Source organism: Pygoscelis adeliae, unplaced genomic scaffold (assembly GCF_000699105.1).
Source record: "Pygoscelis adeliae isolate BGI_AS28 unplaced genomic scaffold, ASM69910v1 Scaffold46, whole genome shotgun sequence".
NCBI classification, from domain to species: domain Eukaryota; kingdom Metazoa; phylum Chordata; class Aves; order Sphenisciformes; family Spheniscidae; genus Pygoscelis; species Pygoscelis adeliae.
In genome coordinates this window covers 903996-924876 of record NW_008824931.1, presented here as the reverse complement: position 1 = coordinate 924876, position 20881 = coordinate 903996, and the positions used below count along the sequence as shown (strand labels likewise).

General features: G+C 45.6%; 1 protein-coding gene across 1 annotated transcript in view; it reads left to right on the top strand.

Moving 5' to 3' along the window:
* Positions 1 to 20268, top strand: part of MEIS1 (Meis homeobox 1) — a 105486-nt gene extending 85218 nt beyond the window's left edge. The window contains exons 8-11 of the mRNA XM_009325015.1: positions 14385 to 14443; positions 15717 to 15806; positions 16079 to 16174; positions 18698 to 20268. Coding sequence (XP_009323290.1) covers positions 14385 to 14443; positions 15717 to 15806; positions 16079 to 16137 — 208 coding nt within the window. The 3' untranslated portion in view covers positions 16138 to 16174; positions 18698 to 20268. The remainder of the gene's footprint in view (positions 1 to 14384; positions 14444 to 15716; positions 15807 to 16078; positions 16175 to 18697) is intronic.
* Positions 20269 to 20881: the final 613 nt, after the last annotated feature.

Sequence of the window (20881 nt, the reverse complement as noted above, 5' to 3'; positions counted from 1 at the left end):
TCATGGGAAAGGGAGGCCCTTACCCTGTTGCAAAAAAAAAAAAAATCTATGGCAGGTAGGAAGGTGGCAGTTCGAGATGTCGTTAGTCTAAACGAACCCTTCAGGTCTCCGTCTTGTTAGTCGTTTAACCCTGCAGCAGTTTAGGGTTCAAAGCATGGCAACGTGAACTAGAAGGGGCACTTGTATGATCTTGACAGCGTTGCATATATACAGACGTGGAAGGGACCTGACCAAGTACAAGTTAATAAGGTACTTTTCCCCGGTGATAAAAACTGTGATTGAAATATCCAGGAGGTGTGATCCAATCACTTCTTACCTCAGTTGAGAGCCAGCCAGGCTATACTGAACAATCTATACAGTTTTCTTGTTTACTGCATCCCAGCTGAATCTCTTCCCATTAAGAACTAATGGTAAATAATTACTGGTGGTACTCCACGGAGAAGAGAGAGCAATTCTCATCAAGGGCTGCATTAGGTGTCAGATGCTTGTTTATGTTTTAGGAAAGTCTAGGTACACACAAATAAATGTCTGTATATTTGTAGAATAATGCGCCTATATAGCCTCTCTATATGTGCATGTCTATATGTGACTATCTCTCTATTTAGAGTTGTGTACAGCTGCATTAAAATGGTCTTAAAAAAAAGATTAAGTTTGAAAATTCAAACCCTTAAAGCTCCAGCCTTTTATTAGGTGTTTCCGTTCTGCTTTTTCCAAAATACCCTTGTGCTATCTAGGGCACAGTCCAGACAATGATGGAGCCACTAGTCAATATTTTATCTTACCCTCATTCTTCCGTGCTTCGTTTGTTGAGCTGTATTCAAACCATGCTTGAAGATGGAATTAATAATTACTGCTGGGCTTTCCTGTGGCACTTACTGCTGTAATACCCAAGTCCTCCCCTGACCTCCGCTTGCCTATATATGCATACAAGGTTGTGGGTCTGCATATTTTTACAGTTCCCCTGCAAAGGGAGAGAATAGCGTTGTCCCTGTTCACAGGTGAAGAAGTGAGGCTCAGGGAGGTTCAGGTCCAGCACAGCCACCAGTTTTGGGTTGGTCTGGGACTGTGAGATGACTCAAAATGACAGCAAGTTATCCACATTTAAGGTCCAACGACCACCAAAACTCCCAAGTTGCAGTGGAAACTTCAAGTTTTGAGTGCCTCGGCGTCTTACATTGCCAACCTCCAGTGTTGGGTATGGAGCAGAGATGTGAGAAATCAGTAACTGCTGGTGAAAAGTTCGGGTTTGATGATTTACTCGGTAGCTCCCGCACAGTCCGAGGCAGCAGCAGAGCTGGATCCTCTTCTCCAGTGCAGCGTTCAGCTGTTTCAGCCAGGACTGCTTTGCTTTTCTTGCCGTTTGCTGCCTTATTCATTCAACTTTGACAAAGTTTATTTCCTGTAGAGATCAATTTTTCTACATTATAGTGCCCTGGTTTGTTCTTATAAGAAACATAATTGTCATTGGGGTGGTTGAGGCATTGGGCCCTATCAAAAATTGTACTGTGAGCTGGTAACTGAACTGTTTACGTATAAAGTAGATTAAAAAATAGGGTGCAAGCAGCTCTAGTAATACGGTTTCCTAACTCTTGAGTTCTTGATTTTATGACCTTGGCTTCTTTAAATGTCAGTTTCGTGTATAATTTCCTAGGTTTGCAAAAAAAACCCCAAACCCTAACCAATACACTGGAAAAAATGATCAAATAATGTAGATTTCCCTAATCTCATTCTTGGAGACAGCTGAAGTTATTTTTCCTGAAACTGTATAAGGAAGAAATTTTAAAAAGGCTCCAAGACCAGCCTGAAGATGAGTTTGAAAAATCTGACATGGGTTTGCGATAGGAAGACCAGACCACTTTACTGTATGTAGCAGAGCCAGCTCGGGGCACAGACACCCAGAAATACTTTATTACTCTTTTAGCCCCATCACAACTCCCCTCCGGCAGGAAATTCTCTCCTGCTTCCATTTCTTTGCTCATGGGTAACCGCAGTGGTAGAGCTTTGCTGCTGTAGTCGCACGGGGCAGGCGACGAAGCGCTTTGCCACAGCAAGGGCAGGCAGGGTGGCGTGGCGGGGACAGGAGGATCTTGCCCTTCTCACGGGGGATTGCTCCCCAGCATCCAGCGACCAACGGGGAGCACCGCTGCGAGGGGTGTCCTTCCCATCTGCTCGCCGGTCGTGCCCGGCCCGGCTTGCAGATGGCGGGGTTACGGATGGAGCAGATGGGGGATGCAGATGGGGGGATGCAGATGGGACAGGTGGGAGGGATGCAGATTGGGAGATGCGAATGGGGGGCACGGGGGAAGGTGCTGATGGGGCAGATGAGAGATGCAGATGGGGGGATGCTGATGGGGCAGATGGGGGGATGCAGATGGGGACAGATGCAGACGGGGCAGATGCAGGAAGCCCCTGCCCGCACCTCCGCAGACGTGCAGGGGACGGAGGAGCGGCTGCATGGCTCTCCACCCCGCCACCTTTTGGAAAACAGTCCCAGGCCCCTGTTTTCCCGCTGTGATTTTTTATCATAGCATGCCTGGGGTTCGGTGCATCTAAAGCACACCTCAGACACCCCCAAATCCAAGTGATAATGTTGTCCGGTGTTTCCCATGTGCTGAGCCCCTTGTCAGCCCCTTGGAGGGGGTGGAAAGGCTCCTTCATGGGGCTGGGCATTGAGCGTAGACATCAGCTTTGCTCAATTCCTTCGCGAAGGGTGATAGTCACCCTGAGCAAAAGGCCAGCACATGACCAGCGCACCACTTTAGTCCCACTTAAGCACTATTTTTAGGGTGTAAGTGGGGGAGGAGGCCGGCAGGGAGGGAGCATAGTAAAAGCAGGTGCTCGTCTTATACGCAGGGGTGGATTTTCACCCCCGCTGCCTACCAGATCGCAGGCTACAATAAATAGGCAAGCTATTTGGTTTGCCACTTTGCAGAGCACGTCGCATGCAGGGTTTTTTAGTCCTAGGCAAGTAAAATATCTGCGTGTTTTCAGATGTATCTATTACTGCTTTTGTTGCAGTAAACAGATTAAACGAGAAAAGGTCAAGATGCAATTTGAATCTGTGTAAGAACATAACAAATACTTTTCTCAGTAATCAGATACAGTAAATACAAGTACTTATTTACTTGTAAATGTTAAAACATTCACAAATTATCCTCTCAACTTCAACAATACAAACTTAACCGTCAGATTTTGGAAACTATTTGCTTTTCTTCTTTATGTGATTCAAGAATACGTATACAGATGTTATTTAAACACTGTTTTGCTAATGGGAATATATGCGAAAGCAGGAAAAATGGAAGCAAGAAAGAATATATGTTGCAGGTTTAACAAATACGTATTGTTACTCCAGAGTACAATAAGACAGTAGGTGTTTGAGACATGAAAATCGTGCCCCCCAAAAAACCACAAACCCCCAAGAAAACCATTAAAAAAAGGATCTTGCTGGGTGAATTGTTATACCGTTTGAGCAATTTGGAATATGTGCGGTAAATTAGCTGTTCTAAACGTACCATGTGCCGGGCTTTTCAAGCAGATTTTTACATTTATGTTTTCACTAAGTCTTAGCTAATTGTTATGCCTTTCACCTTGAATGCCAATTGTAATAATAATATTACATCTGTAGTCTATTTCTCTGTTCTTAAATTACAGCAATCAGGAATACTCACTAAGTAAAATCCTGTATAGTTACTCATAAGAAAATATTGAAATCAGGCGAAAAAATGTTTAGCTTGCATATTGCCTTAGACAGCCCTGGAGAGCTGCCAGGCAGCCAAGGTATTATTAGAAAAGCTGAGAAAATAGCTTGCAGGGGGAAGAGTTGTGAATTTAGAGCCATCAGGTACCATCGTATCACCGGATTTTAGGCTGGTATTTTTTTTAGTTCAGTAAAGCCATTTAAAAATACAGCGCGGTGGTTTAAACGTGCGGGGTTTGGTTTCGGCATGCGGGTTTAAGGAGTAGTGATACAGTTTCGGCACGAAACACGAGTGTTTTTTCCAAAGGGGGCAGATGCTCGGAGGAGGTGGATAAAGAGGTTTTTTGGCGAAATGCTCCCCTTGGCCTCCGGGATTTCAGGTGGAGCAGAGGAAAGGGGAAGGGTGTTCACCCTGGAGAGCTGATAGACCCTGGCAGTCTCTGCGTGCCCCAAACTGCCCCAAAACAGGGGTCATGACATCCAGGAGCACCAGAGGAGGATGTTTCCCCTAACCATTGCTATGACATCCCCTGGATTCAAGCTGGGCAAAACCAGCAGAGGAAACACCATTTATTTCAAGAGCAAACATGGAATCATTTTGCACGAACTAACAGACTAATTAGTGGCGCCCTGAACTTTGAGCAAATAAAATAACCGGTGTTATTTTATTCACACAGATGCTTTTTTGAGAGGGAGAAAGGTCGGTTCCCACCGCAGAGCATCGTACGGTGCAAACGGGGTTTACCTGCCAATAGTCTTGACTAACGAAAGGCGCTCGGCACTTGAGAAGTTAATATGCAGCCAAAAAAAATCCTGTTTTCCCTTGGGCCTTCCATCCTCTTCTGGGGTGGTTTTGTACCTGACAAACTTTTTTTTAGTCGGCGCATTAATATTCTGTAACGAATGCGCTGTCAGGTGTCAGGGAAATAAGATGAAACGGTGCCGTGCAAACATTCGCCGCTTGCTCCTGCCCTAGCTTTGCTCTGCAGGATCAGGATAGGGGTCAGAAGGCTTTGGTTGCTACTTTTTATTTAAAAAGGCTGAGATTCAGGTGTGCATTGTCTCAAAACAAGAGTTTGGCTTTAAAAAAAACCCATCTAGGACACTGTTGTATTGTGGAAATGCAATGTTGCAAGCAAGGGGAGGGCTCTGCGCCATCTTCTGTAAATACAGTTCTCAGGGCTTGGCTCCTCCTCAGTGCAAGAGATGCTTTTGTCAGGAGAAGTACCCTCGATATATACCAAAAAAAACCCCAACAAAAAACCCTCAATATATTAAAAAAAAGAGAGAAGGGGAGCGTAATGGTTTGTCATTGCTTTGCAAGTCAGGTTTTGGTCTATTCTTGTCATAGCTATCTGAAGTGTGTTTACATATAGTTTGCCTTTCTGGTATTTTGTGCTTGCACAGACCTGATCTCCACCTATTTTGTGTCAACAGTTGCTGAGATTGGTGTAAAGCGATTAACCGCTGCGAACTGAAACACCCAACACGCGGAGAAAGGTGCCCTCAGAGACCCTCTCTCGCACTTACATCAGGCGCTAGCTCCGGGCTGCACCTGCATAAAACAAACCGCCTTTCTGAGTGGTTAAAAAGTCAGCCTGAAATATTAAAAATGGGGCAAATGTTGCCTCCTTCTTGGCTAAACCAATTTTCTCTTCTCAAAAATGAAACACAGCCAGAGGCGCAGGGCGAGGACGTGCTTTCGAGGGCGTGCGTTTTGCCCTGCCTGCCCTGAAATGATTTCGGCGTAAATGACGTATGGCTGGCTATACCAGCGTTAGCACTGACGAGGCTTCTGCCTTTTATTTTACTTTTAAAAAAGAAAAGAAACAGCAGCAGATGCTGCTGAAAAAATATTACTTCCGCAGTTCTTCAGCGAAATCTAGGTCATGTAACAGTTTCATGGGTTATTTTTTTTCCCCTGCCCAGGCGCTGTAGTCCTTGTGGCTTTTTTGGCTAATGATATTGCTCAATAGCAATAGCTCCTTTTTAATTCAGATTTATCCCAGAGATGTCTGACTTCTCACCTGGTTTATAAAGGTGGTTTATACCATCTGAGGGCTGATCCCTAAGCTTTCTGTGTCCCATGGTCTCACAAATTCTTTTTATCTTTGACATTCCTCTGACCTCCCTGTATGTGTTTTGTTTGCGTTCTTTTCTGAGGCTGTCTTTTCTCCTGCCCTGAATAAAACGCCGTCAGGAGTAGGATTATAAGCAAAATGAATTACTTCACTTAATGGGAAATTATGTTTAGATAAAGTAGATTACAAAGTAGGTTATTAGTAGTGGTTAGAAAACAATGTTTTGAAGTAGAATGTCTTGGGGGGGAGTTCGTCCAGAAGCGTGGGGTTGTTTTTCAGGTTGGCTGTGACTCAGAATTGTATCTTTTGTGGTTCCTGGGGAAAAAAAAAAGTAAAAAAAAAAATTTCAAACCAGTTTTGCAGGTGCCCACATCACACGAAATACACCAGCATGCTCGTGTTTGTTGTCTCGGTAGTGGTGGGGAGGATGCAACCACAGGAATCACAGCTTCCCTCCTCCGCCCCGAGCCAATGTCTCGGGGTATAGACCAGAGTGTTGTCAAAGCCTATTTCATGTGCAAATCGCAGGTCCCATATAGGGGTTCATTATGTTTTCTCTTTGGGGGCTCCGGGGGTGTTTTTCCCCAAAGACACTTGTCAGGGCTTTTGATTTGGCCACCCTGGGCTCGCTTCTCCTTGTCCCGCAGGCTGGAGGAGCTGGTGTGGGGTGACAGTGTACGGAGTTACTCCATACTCCTTAAGTAGCCTTCTGGAGACGAGGAGGGTGAGGAGATCCGTCCAGGAGCACAGACAGAGCATTTCTCGCATCCTTCAGTTAGCAGGAACACACTTAAACCAGCGCCAGATGTGGGAGCAGCCTCTCTGGTTTCGCTTGGGCTGGAGGACCGGGCACGGCTTCCAGCTCCCATGCCATACGCATTATAGGCGGGAGTGAACAGGGAAAAGGCTGTTGGACAAGGCTCCCAACTTGATGTATGGAAAAAGCCTTGGACCTCAAAGGAGGAACCCCTGTGTTTAGACCAGTTGTGTGGCAGGAGAAAGCTCAGAGACCATGCAGGCACCTTTCACAAATACTACATTCCCTTCAATAAGAAGTTATGCTGAATCGACAGAGGAGAAAGAAATTGCTGGAAGAGAGAGGAGTGTTTTCAAAGAAGCAGTGAGTAGTTTGCGGTCAGTTCTCACCCATTCCCAGCGTAATCCCTGCCATCGAGCAGGACTCAGGTTATTAGTTTGAAGTGATGTGCTGAAGACGGGCCGCTGTGTTGCACTGATGGCGTGCACTAGACCAGGACTTGAGTTACAGAGTCCAGACATGCTCTCCTGAAGGTTCAGATGGAAAGTTGAGGTTCAGACCCCGCTCAGAGCTGGGAGGAAACGCCGCGCTGGGAGATGTGCGTTGCAGTCTTGGGCCGCTCTCAAAGCTTGCAGAGAGCCTGCACGCCCTCTGCCATGAGTGTTTGGGTGGTCCTGGGGTTTGTGGCATGGTCTGCACATTGAAGCATATACATCTCTATCCCAGCAAAGACAGTGCACTGTATAGCACTGAGATTAATTGCTCTCCAAATCTGCAGTGGAAAAGCAACTACACAGCATCGTTCCTTGAGCAGGGAGAGCGTTTTTGTGGGAGGCAAGATCTTGGCTGGTAGCGTGTTGTGTACCCAACTGCAGTGTTGTGTTGGGTCCAGAGCTGTCCCGGGCGTGAGTTAGAGCAGCCTTAGTGCGGCTCTACTAGATGAATCCTTGCCATATTCCTTAAAGGCTAATTGTGGCACACGGAGATCAGCAGAGTACAGCTGCGCTGGGATTTGGGAGCAGGGAAGAGACGGGAGGTCAGCTCCGCTGGCGCTTTGCCATGTAAAGATTTCCCCTTACATCATCTGGCTGCCGAGGGCGAGTTTACATCTGCTTTGCACCCCGAGGGAATTGCCGTGTCAGGGAATGAGGTTGCTGCGAGCCCTGCCTGGTGCAACCGAGACCTGCGGCACGGCCTTTGCTCTGTCTCCCTGGCACCGGCAGGGAGACGCCCGGATGCCAGACCCGGATTTTCACCGGAAACTTTCCATGTCAGCTGAGCTTTTTGGAGGACTGAGTAGGATTTGTGGATGGGAGGGGAGGAGGAGAAGGAGGAGAGAGTACCAGAAAGGCCAACAGCAGCTTGCCTATGATGTGGGAGGGCACTGGAGATGGGCAGAGCAGGGAGGAGCATCTCCAGGGAGCCCTTCCCCGGGCTCTTCACTCCTCTCTAGCAAGTCCCTCCCTTGTTTTTCATTCAGAACTAGCTAAATAAATACAAATAGGCTTTAGCTCTATCCTGCTGGGGAACAGGGAAAATTTTGCAAGATGGGAAAAGTGTTTCCTGCCCAGCTTTCTTCTAGAAAGACCCATCAAGCAGCCACCAGCCGTGAGCCCTGCACAGAGGTGGGGTGAGGGGAGCGTTTGGGCCAAGGGAAGAGCAGGGCCAAGAGCTTGTGGGTCCTACCTTGATGGAAAGCCATCAGCCATCCCTTCTGTGCCAAGAGCACGAGCCACCACAGGGCTTGCTGCCATCCCGAGGCGGTCACCGCAGCTGCGTGGTGTCGACACCATGGGGCTGGTGGCAGGGTGCTCCACCAAATCTGGTCTGTTTATTTGGAGGCGGGATGCGTCCCGTGGTGATTTGAGAAGAAAGCATGGTATGGAGCAGGAGGGGAAGCAGGGCTTAAGGGCTTGGGAGAAGAGGAAGCACAGGAGGTGGCCAGAGGTAGAGCCTGGTGCATGTTGGGCCGGCCAAAATGTAGGGCATAGCCAGCTCTCTTACAAGGAGCGCATACCTGATCCCATCTCTCTGCTTTCTATTTTTGCACTCAATATGCTCGCTACATTAGCAGGGTTGGCTTGCGAGAGATTCAATAGCACTCTCCTGCTTTAAAGCAACTTTTCTGAATGCACAACATGAATCCATCGGTGGGGTCACATAGTAATGCTTGAAGTCAGAAGCTATTTTTAAAACTAAATTGCAGAACCACACATGGCTTTCATTAGTGCTTTACATCAAATTTGTCAGCTAATTAGTGGTTTTTCATCACTGGTTTTTGCATAGTATTTTATTTGTTCGCTCTTCAATATTGTCTTGCGACACCCCCAGCCCTATATGCAGTCCCTGGCACTGGTGCTGCCAGCGGAGGAGGGAGGGAGAGGAGAGCTTTCAGGAGACCTTCCCAATCCTCCTGATGGATGGACTCGCTGCGTTTGGAGTATATTCCAATATTACGTGTCTGGAGTGGGCGGTTAGCAACCCGTGTGCTCTTTTCCCTCCCTACCTCCATTTAGTGTTGTAAATGATGTATTGCAGTCCCGAACTGTCTTCGGTTCGGAGGAGGAGAAAGCAAGAAAAGTTGCCAAACATGACTTCATAAGGTTTGACTTTAAATTGAACAAAGTTTCTCGAGTGTCTTGGATTTTTTTTTTCTTTACAAATAAAGGGAGTACAGAGAGCATGGTTTGCTAATGACTGGTAGTTACGGGTCATTAAGCTCACTAACTGACTTCAGGATCAGAACTTTCTAATAACGGCAGTAAGCACTCTTTTAACATTTATTTCTCTTTTTAGGGATGGGGAGATGTGATTACTATTCAAAAGTCTGCAGTTATTTTTTCTGTTCATAATTACAGAGGGAGCTTGCTATTTTTAAGGCTGTTTTTAAAACATTTGAAAGTATTTGGTGAAATAATTTCTAAGGTTTTTTTTCTTTTCTTTAACTGACCCTTGAAAAGCTCTGGAAAACAAATACACAGGAAAAAATGAAAATATGTTAAAATAAGGAATAAAGCAGTTACTGAAGTGTAATAATCCTGGTTTATAGCACACTTTCCATTTAAATTGTTTTTATTAGAGATAAACCTGTTAAGCGTTGAGGAATTAAGTGCTGAATGGAGAAGGTTGTTTCACTGCTGTATAAATGAAGGATCCCAGTATGCAGAAAAAAGTACGGCTGGTTTTACAAGTGAATTATTTGCCAGTTTGAAGGGCTCTGGTTACTTTGGCGTCTGTTATAAAAAAAATGATGATTTGTTTGTTGTCAAGAGGGACACTATTTTTTTCAGAGGGACAAGAGAGATTTTAGCACTGGGGTTTGTAGGTACTATGGGCTTTCTCATCGTCCTTATGCCTGGTTTGCTAGAAGGAGCTCAAGGAGAAAACAAGGCAGAGGGATTTTGGGGAATTTCTTGGCACTGCTGTTGATACACAGACTTCTGGCTTGCTGTCGCATGTGGCGCTTTGGGACAATATTGAGAGGGAGCAGCCTGCAACTCCCAAGTATCAAAAGTCAGTAATGGTGTGAAACTCCTCATTTGGGAGGGCTGGGGGAGAGAAAAATTCAATATATCGCTAAGTCTCAGCATCTCCTTTCCGACAGCTGGTCCTGGAAAATTTCATTCAAAGACTGCAAATTGGAAGTCCCCGCAATCGCTCTTACGATTCTTGAGCAAAGGTGACTTTGGAAATTCGTGACAGCGGAGGAAGGTCTTGTTTTATTCACTCAACAGAAGTGAAATACAAGGGGAAGGGAGAAAGAACAGATCTGTGCGGAAAATGTCACTCGGGCTGTAACCTGAGCCTTAGCGAGCTGTGCCTTTTGGAGGGTTTGGTGACCCTCCGAAAATCCTTGCTCTCTGGCTGCTATTATTGTAGCCAATTTCCAACTAAAATAAGTCTTTTGTCATCACCAGCCATGCCGCCTCTCGCTGAGAAGAAACAAAACTTGTGCGTGGCAGCGAGGGCAGCCAAGCTGAAGGTCAGAGTGCAGAGGCGGATTGCTGCATCCCCGGGGCCGGGGCTGGATCTCACCCGTGGGGCCGGTGATGCACCAACCGGGGAGACGGACAGTGACCTCTGGAGACAGAGCCCGGGCGAGAAGCCTAAGAGAAAACATCCTAGTAAAATCCAAATTGGAGAAAAGAGGGTTTCCTCCTCCTCTTTAGGGTTATGCAGGTGGAATAGCTGGTTTTTTCTCGCTTTTTGGGACACGGTGGAAAGCGCAATCTCGTGTATCCAAAAGGGCAAGGAAAAGTTAGCTTGAAAAAAATAATAAATACTTTAAACTTCTGTGTTTGCCCAACTGTTCAAATGTTTCCTCCATGCCAGATCCTTCCCCTTGCAAAAAAAAAAAGGAGAAAAAAAAGCAAAAAAAAGCAACCCAAAGCATTGTTTTGCAGAGTTCTCAGCTCCCCGTGGGCAGGGAGATGGGTACAACTTGTACACTGAGGGATCTCATGTTGTTTGTGCCGCTATTGATTCTGCTCTTTCGGGGAAAAAAACCCAAACCAACAAACCCCTTCCACATTGGAACAAAGGTACCAACGCATAGAGCACTGGTATGGGGAAAAATACTTTACGCAAGTCTTTGAGCCTGTGCGGGTCTTTACTCAGACGAGTAAGGTTATGTGGCTGTCTTAATCATTAACTTAATTTTTATGCAGAGTTGTATTTTGACAATACTCCATTTGAGTAGCACTTAATATGCAAATAGCATTTTTAGGTCCTGATTCCTCTGAACTTTTAAAAATTAGAGTGATTTGGGATTTCTTTGTCTTAACATAGGTGAATGTGAACATACGGGAAAAGGGGCAGTGAGATTTTTCCTGTTAGCTTTTCTGTTCCATCATTTTTGCTGGTGTTACGTCAGCCTGGCTCTTTGGAAATTCAAAGAGTGATCAAAAGATCTTGGCCCTTCTATCAAAGAAAAAAACAGAGAGTATGAAGAAATTATCCCCGTGCCTGTCTATTTCCGCAGCTACAGCTAATTCGCAATTTTGCTTGCAAAGAGTTCTCAAATGTGATTTATAAACGTAACAGCGCTGCATTGTGCTCTCTCAAGGCAAGCCACATTAATAGTTTTAATCTGATGGGTTCTTACGAATTCCAGGTTTGGGATGCAGGAAGAAACTTGAAAGTGAATACTTTCTTCTTTTTTTTTAATGCATAGTGGTTTGGAGTCTACTATAATGCAAAGTAAAGCGTTCTGTTACAAAGGCAGGGAGGATGGGACAGAAGGTTAAAGGGCATCCTGGAAACAAACAGCTGGACCAGTTTATTTAAACAGATACAAGGATGGGGAGCTGACCTCCGTTTGACTTCTAGTGGGAGGAGCGAGAATGTCATTTTATTACTTTGCCCAGAAGGAAAATGTTCTTGCGTCTGAATTCCCCCTGAAGAGATCCAAACACTGGGCTGTTTGGCAGAATTGCTACTTATAGAAAATACTTATATGAATGCGTAGGAAGAAGATAACTGTTAAGTACCTGTGTGTAAAATGTTCTTAGAGCAGATATCCCGAGCGATAGCGTGGGGCAAACAGGTGAGAATATGTTTTACTCTAGGCACGTCTTGTGGATAATTATTGGTAAATTCTAGCTATGTAGTTTATTATTCTAGCTATATAGTTTACTAATGAGCCCCCCTTCTTACCAAAAGCGCTTGCAGTTTGGAGGAGAAGGAAGAGACGGTTGTGAAGTTGGGGCGTGCATGCTTATTGTTGCTCAGGGTTTCTTTGGGGTAAAAGCTTTTGGCAACTGAAGGTTTCCGTGACCAGCCAATCTCACGGCTACCAAAAACCCTCCCCTCCTGCCACAGTAACAGGTCCTGGCAGTCGGGCAGGAGAAGGATGGAGTAAACACAGCAAGAGCCTGCCAGGCTTGCAGAAGGAAATGGCTGGGACACTGGGGTTTTGTGTTGTTGTTTTACTTAGGAGAGTTACTGTGAAAATTGCTTTCTGCAAATGCAGATTACAGATAATAAACAATTTTCTAATTGGTCATGGCGCTAAGGCAGCTAATGGGGGAAAAAAAGCAGATTTTTTTTAATTGCTTATTTCGCATGGTGTTTGTGCTACACCTGTGCTTATAATGAGAAAGGAGAATTAGTCTAACCTTCTGCTCACATGATTCTAATTTTCATGGTTTGTACAAGATAATGATAAACTGATTTGCAACACCGTTTGCTGGAGGGGGGTGGTGGTGGTATTGGCAATGTGTAGAAAAACTGATCCAATACTGTTGCTGACAAAACATGACCTAGTTCAGGTGTAAGGTTTCCAGATCAGCACCCGGAATTGGTGCCTTTGAGCCCATTTTGTTGAGACAGGTTTGATTAGGACTCAACATCTTGATTAATTTTTGCGGGAGTTTGGGTAATGGGAGTCAGTCGGGAACGGGAGATAGGAGGAGACCGAAATCGCTGTGCTGGCCTTTGATGAGGGCAAAACAAACAGCACGGGGCGGTGGTTTGCAATTCCTCTCCCCGCCGGTGTAGGGGAATGGGTGGGCAGAGCTGCTTCCCGCGGGAAGGTCCTGGTGGCTTTATCTCTGGGGTGGGAGGGCTCCTGCTAAGCCACCCCAAGCAAAGGCAACAAAAACAAGCACCAAGTAGCCCTTTGTGGACTTTCCCATTGCGTTTTGCAAGTGTAGTGTGGTTTTATCCACGCTCACGCTTCTTCCTTTACTAGTAAATATTGTGGCATACACGCTTTTATTATTCTTTTTCTCTCTCGTAAAGAATGTAAAGCCTGGTTATAAGGCTTTGCCGTGATTAAATCTTGAAGGAGATGTTTTCCAAATGGTTTCTAACTAAGCTTTCTGATGAGCGAAACCACAAGAGAAGTTCTAACGCTCTTCAGACAGGTTCCCAGCCACGGTTTTGAGCCTCCTGATTTCAGTGCCACGAGGACTGCCCGCAGAGGAGACCGGGGCACTTGTGACCTTCTTCTGTTTTGCTCCAAATTATTTTGAATATTTCTTTCCCAAATAAGCATTGCAAGACTAACTGAGGCGAAAAGCTACAAAAACGCAAGGAGTACGGTTGCAGATGGCTGTTTTTAAAAACGACCGTACCTTTTTTTTTATTTCCAAAGATCTGCTTTTCATTGTTCGGGGGGAATTTTCAGTAGTCCAGTAATTACGGTTTAACAAGATGTTTGCTGTAAATGGTCAGGCCTAGCTGGAGAAAACAGGATTATAAATTCAATTACTGTAAAGCTATGACCTCGCCTTGACCCCTCAGACTTTGCATAAAGAGGGGGGGGGAACCCACCAAGAAATGGCTAGGAGGAATGCACGGCTCTGAAGTCCCCAGCAGTGTGACTTAGCGGTGATAAAACTCCAGACGCTCCCTCATTTGATGGGGTTCTGCCATCACAGTTCATTATCTTAATAGTGGGCATTAAAAGGGAATTAGGTTTGCAAGAGGTAGGGGCAGGTTTTGATAAAAAAAATCGGAAAAAGAAGTCAGAGGACATAAGGCAGAAATGGCACTAATGAGGGGGAGGTAGCAGATGCCCTCACGAGCATCTCGACGGCTTCACCCATTTTTTTTGTGCCCTGTTCTGAACTGAGAAGAGCGTTGCCGGTATTGTTTCCTGAAAACTCGGCTAATTCCCCCATGAAAAGATGAAATGGAAGTGTCCGACTGTGGTAAAAAGCAGGCAAACATAAATCAGCTCGGAAGCCCCAAGCTCGTACTCTCAAAGGTCATCGGGGTTAGAGGTTTCGCAGTATTTGCATCCGCACGCAGCCCGACGGAGAGCACCGCGGCGGGGCGAGAGGGCTTGGGGACGGGTGGAAGTCGTCCCTTCCATAACCGTTTGCTTTCCTCTTTTTTGTTGCAGGTTTATTAATGCTAGAAGAAGAATAGTTCAGCCCATGATAGACCAGTCCAATCGAGCAGGCAAGTCCCCAATAGTAACTGTATTCAAGTCACGCAGGCGAAAACCATCCTCAAGCCATTCACCGGGAGGTCCATTACCTGGTAAATAAATGAGAAATGAATGCTGGGAGTGATTGACAATTAAAACACAACCAGCTTTGTTTCATTGCAACCCTAATCATTTTAACATGATTAAAATATTCAGGGGAAAAAAAGACATTGAAAATTCAAAAAAAGAAACTAAAATGATCCGCTCCGTGACCGGACTTTCCGTACACGTTCGGAATGAAAGTTATTTCTGGGTTTTTTGGTAGTTGTTTTGAGTTTTCCTTCCCAGCTCCTTCTGCTCCTGTGACCACTCCCTGGTGCATGGCTTGGTGTGGAATTGCTGTAAACTTTATTACCTGTCAAAAGGGCAAAGGGGTCAGAATCGCTTGTGGGACTCAGTAAAGTTCAAAGACATTCAATGAGGTAGAGCTTTATGTGCTTTAATAACCCAAGGCAGCTTACTTCTGAAGCCAGCTTTTAATGTACAGTTAAAACCTCGAGTTCAGGCCGTGGTACTTGTATAGGGTCCTTTTGTCCCTCGTCTCTTCTTTTTAGTAGCTGTCTTTTGGGATCGCTGCGTGTTTGGGGTTTACTTGGGGGGGGGGGGGGGGGTGTTTATTTTTTTTTATTTTAGAATCTTAAGATTTCCCGTGCCGGTTCTGTCTGGGGTCTTGGCTCGCGGCTCTGTGTGGGTATTTACCATCGAGGAATAGCCTATTACTCCCAGTTGGTTTTGTTTTCTGAGTCTTGCTGCCAAACTATCCAAATCCATCGTTGTCCAAGATGCCTTTGGGCCACGCTTCCTCTTCGAGTACATTCGATTATTTTGTCATTAGAGGTAAATACCTGGCACAGACGTGTTCAGGTCCTGCTCTTAGAAAGGCACACGGGCGTAATTTAACACACTGCGATTTCAGTGTGACTATTCCAGCCATAAAATCCGGCTCCTATACAGGTCTTTGCGTTGACGGCAGCAGTGGGAGCAGCTGGAGCCGAGGCTCCTCATGTCTCGCGATTTCGGATCGCTAACTTCATTTCCAAACTCACAGTAGGAAATTAAGCCAAAACTAAGCAAGCTTGTTAGCCCGGCCGCTAAATTCGAACAGTAGATGTTTTTCCCTCTTTTTAGAGCCAGCATCGATAGCCGTCTCACGGAGTCCGTGGGTGGGGGGGTTGTGTCTTGACGCCGTGAGAAGAGGTGACCCTTTTGGCTGTCGCTAAAAAGCAATGTTCTGCGCTTTTCCAGTAAGTCAAGGAACACCCTATAACCCTGACGGGCAGCCGATGGGAGGTTTCGTGATGGACGGCCAGCAGCACATGGGCATCCGAGCGCCAGGTAAGCCCCCGGGGGAGCGTCGCCCACCGATGGGTGACCTCGGTCGCGCCACCGCAGGTAACCGCACCTCCGCCCTCCGCCGTCGTCTCAGCTGCCTGCCTTGCCTCGCCTGTCTTCTGCCTGCCTTCAACACCGCCGAGGGAAACCAGGCATCTTCTCGCTCGAGTGGTCCTGGGCCCTCTGCCGTGCTGTGTTTTGGAAAGGGGCTTTTGGCACTATCTGTTGACTTTGCTCATTCTCTGGCATCTTCTTGGATTTTTATCTCCCTCTAGGACCTATGAGTGGAATGGGCATGAATATGGGCATGGAGGGGCAGTGGCACTACATGTAACCTTCACCTAGGTAACCAATGGCAAAGCCAGGGGGAAGTAAGTACAAACGGGGTCTTTGTTCTCACTTTGTCCGAGGGATATTTGTCTCCTTGCATTTCCCTATGTTCTCCCTGCCCATAGCCTCATGCTTGTTCCTTCCTTTCCATCCATCCATCCTACGCCTGGGCTCCTTCGGGTTTCTCTCCCTCCGGTTCAGCTCAAGCTTTCCAAGCTCCCAAAACCCCCCCCGCCCCCGTGTGCGCGCGCGCGCCGTACATTGACGCCGCCGTACATCGACGCCGCCATACATTGATGCTATTATCCATCCCCGAGCACATGACAAAACAAGAAGCAGCCGGGGAGGTGGGGGAGCCCGTCGTCTTGGCAACAGACTGATTTGCAAAATGTAAGCGGTCTGCAGCAGCGCAGGGAGAGGAAAGAGCATGTCCCCAAAGTGTCATAAATCTGTCTAACCGCAGTTGATGCATGAGTTACATTTCTCCCGCTAACCTGCAAGACACCAAAAAAGCCAAACAGAGACTTCTTGTAGGTAAAAAAAAAAAAACAACAAAAAAACCGGTGGCTTCACTTAGTTGTGTTTTGGAAGGCAATGGATGAAACTTTGATTTCTATTTTTTTTTCCAAGTTTATTTCTCTTTGTCTGTCCATCATAATGGGATTACGTGTGGCAAAGGAAAAAGAGAGAATACAAAATAGAGGTGTGCGCAGCAGGCTATGGAGCTTAGCCCAGGCTAATTGACTATATCCAAATTAAGTATGCCATCACTTGCAGTGTGACAAATGGATTTGACTTATTCAGTATACAAAAATAGAGATCATTAATGCAATCTTCAGTGGCAGGCCTTGCGAAGAAAGCCTAGAAAAACTGTCCCAGGTTTTTTTTTTTTTTTTCCCCTCTTGTCTTTTTGTAGGGGAAAAAACATTATACAAATTTTAGGGTTTTTTTTTTTTAAAAGAGTAAAGCAGTTTGAAACACCGAGGCACCGGTACCATGTTTAAATGGTGCCCGATTCTGTTCCTTTCGCTTTCTTTCTGGAGTTAAAAGCAGTTATTTCAGCATCTTTGTTGTGCCCCCAGCCTATATTAACGGAGGGCTTGAAGTTACCCAGGCCAAGTGTATTTCATAGTCGTCTTCTCTGGGCGCAAGTCAAAACTAAGTTTTAACAATTAGCTGTGAAAACATTCCTCTGAGCTTGGGAATGCAACAGCCTTATTACCTCATCATGGAAATTTCTAGCTTAGTTAATTTAAATATTGTTTCTTAGTTTCTGGGTCAATTAAATTTAAATGATGTATTTTATGCTTCGTGACCAATTAAATTAATAGGTTATTACAAAAAATATTATCATCTTTTTTGATTAAAGAGCTGTGAGTACAGTATATTTTATAAGCAATTTTCATTAGTTCAAAACTGTTCCTTTAGGCTAGATTAAGCAGCTATTCATTGCTAGAGCCTTGAGACCTGATTCCAAGGTGTTCAGCGCATTCACAGCGCGCTCTTACTTAGAACTAAAGCCAATTGAACCTACTTAGCAATAGCGTATGCCTTTCACCCTTGATGATTATGGAGCTTATAGCTCTCCGAAACAATACACCTGTCAGTTCCCATCAGCTACAGCAATCCAAGCAGAAGGCAGAGGCCCACGGAAAGCAGGAGGTTTTATTGTTTTAGGTCCAATTTTTTTCTTATTGTTCTCTCAAACCCACTGAAAGGTTGACTGAGTTGCGCGTCTGATTTTTTCGGACAGAAGTGAGCAGGGGGAAAGAATTAATTGATAATTGTTATTGGTTATATATATATTTTTTTTTTAATGCGTTTAAAAATACAGGTTTGATTTAACAGTCGTCCTTAGTAATCCTATCAATTTCGGCTTCGTATGAGGCCTTTGTTCAGCGATGTATGTGCTTGCTGTATAGCGTCTGTTTGAATGGCACAGATACTTGGGACAAATTCCAAGTGATCGGGCTCGAGAGCTAGATAAATAACTGTTGATAAACCTCAACGCCGATTTAACCCATCTCTCCTCCCAAGCCCCTCATTAACTACTACGGATTCCCCGCCTTGTATTCCCAGCATGCTTTTACAAGCAGGGAGACGGCGGTGGGTAGCTGGAGCAAGGCCACGGGGGATGGGTGGGAGCCCTCGCAGGGCTTCCCCGGCTTGGTGCCACCACCAGCCGTGTGACGTTAGTCATCATTGGGCTGGCTCTGCCTCTGGCACACTTCTAGACCAGAAGCGTCTCCCATCGCATACGTTCCTAACTGTAAAAGCAGAAAGTGCTTATCTCTCTTTTGGGAGATAAAACCATTTATCTCTCTTTAACATCCCATTTTGAGGGGGGGGAATGTTCTTTTTGACCTGGGAATCGTTCCCGTTGCCATCGTTGTGAGTCCATACGTAGGCTTGGATCCCACAAAGGCAACTGCACTCGCGCGCCCGTGACTCCACGTCCCACCTTTGGCTCAAGCCCGGCCTTCCCATGCCCGAGCGAAGGAGCTTCACGGCCCAATGTCGGTAGCCGGTCCCCACCGCTCACCACTGCCTCTTTCTCTCCGCAGGGCTGCAAAGTATGCCAGGGGATTATGTGTCTCGGGGTAGTCCAATGGGTATGAATATGGGACAGCCAAGCTATACCCCACCCCAGATGCCCCCCCATCCCGCTCAGCTGCGTCATGGCCCCCCCATGCATACCTACATTCCTGGACACCCTCACCACCCAGCGATGATGATGCATGGAGGACCACCCCACCCTGGAATGCCCATGTCAGCATCAAGCCCCACAATGCTTCATACCGGCGAGCCGGCAGTGAGCGGACAAGTGATGGACATTGATGCTCAGTAGCTTAAGGGAAATACACGTCTGCAGCGACGGTAGATTTCAAACATTGTCTTTCTGCAATGACTATGGAGTTCTTGGCGTCAACTTTGGACCAAGGGACGTTCCGATTCTTCACAGGGACCCTGAAAAGCAGGAAAACACCAACCGAAGTCAACTTCTGGGGACATGCTAAATACCTATATAAGACATTAAGAGAACAAAGAGTGAAATATTGTAAAATGCTATTATACTGTTATCCATATTACGTTGTTTCTTATAGATTTTTTAAAAAAAATGTGAAATTTTTCCACACTATGTGTGTTGTTTCCATAGCTCTTCACTTCCTCCAGAAGCCTCCTTACATTAAAAAAAGAAGCCTTACACTTTTCCTGCAAATGACAGAAAGGGCTTATTTGCAGGATTTTTAGAGCATTAAAATAACTATGTCAGGCAGAAGAATCTTTCTTCTATCCTAGGATTTCAGCCATGCACACTCTCTCTTTCTCTCCCCTCTCCCCTCCTCGCTCTCTCTGTCTGTCTTTCTTCCCTTTCTCTCCCTTTCTCCCCCTCTCTCCCTCTCTCTCTTTCTAGCCTGGGGCGTGAATTTGCATGTCTAATTCATTTACTCACCATATTTGAATTGGCCTGAACAGATGTAAATCGGGAAGGATGGGAAAAACTGCAGTCATCAACAATGATTAATCAGCTGTTGCAGGCAGTGTCTTAAGGAGACTGGTAGGAGGAAGCATGGAAACGGAAAGGCAGTGTATTTGAAGCCTAATTGTCACATCAGAGCATCCTTGTCCCCATGCAGCAACCACCACCTTGTACATCACTTCCTGTTTTATGCAGCTCGAAACATGGACTGAAGATTTATTTTTAATATGTTGACTTTCTTTCTGGGCAAGACATCAGTCATGTGTGCATTTTTTTTTTCCATAGTCCCATCATGGAGCATTTATGTATACATTGTAAATAAATTTTGTGCAAAAAGGACTGGAAAAATGATCTGTATTATTGCAATTTTTTGTAAAAGTAGCAGTTTGGTATGAGTTGGCATGCATACAGATTTACTAAGTGGGATAAGCTAATTATACTTTTGTTGTGGTTAAACAAATGCTTGTTGATAGCCTTTTTCTATCAAGAAACCAAGGAGCTAATTATTATTAATAATAATCATTGCACACTGAGTCTTAGAGTTTCTGATTGAAACAGTTTGGATTGTATAATAACTCAAAGCCCAGTTGTAGTAGTTTGAGTGCAGTAATGAAATCTGAATCTAAAATAAAAACAAATTATTTTTTGTCATGGTGACTCCACTGCTTGCAAAATTTGTTTCCTGCCCCCCTTCAGTATTTGTAGCCATTCTATCCCAAATTGGGAGCCGAGCAGCTACAAAACTCAGCTAGCTCCAGAGATGTACCTATCATTTGCTATTTAAAGAATGTAAAAGTAATGCTACGCTGCGTAAAGAAACTTTCTCGGAACTTGCACTGTAAATTGTCAGGATGGGAACTGTTGCCTGTTAATAAATGTAATATCGTAGGGCATTATCGGACAGAAATTTGTACATAGTATTAACACCACCACCCCCCCCCCCCCCCCCCCGCCAAATTACAGTTCTAATACGCAGTTTAAATTATTTGAGCCACTGACATACTACGTTTCTTTCTGGAATTGAACATATAAAGGAAAGAGGAAAATAAAACTTGGAAAACATCGCCCGGGCAATGCATATTTGTAAGTAACTGACGTGCTGGTGCGAGGGGCTGCTGGACCTCTGCGAGCGGAGGCTGGTGCAGGCCGTCCTCTCCTCGTTAACCAATTTCCTCGCACAGCTGTACTTTCTGCACCGCAGCCAGCGAGTGAAATGGCACCAAACGGCCCGGGCAGGCTGCGCTGCCTCCCCGCCGCCCTTAAATAA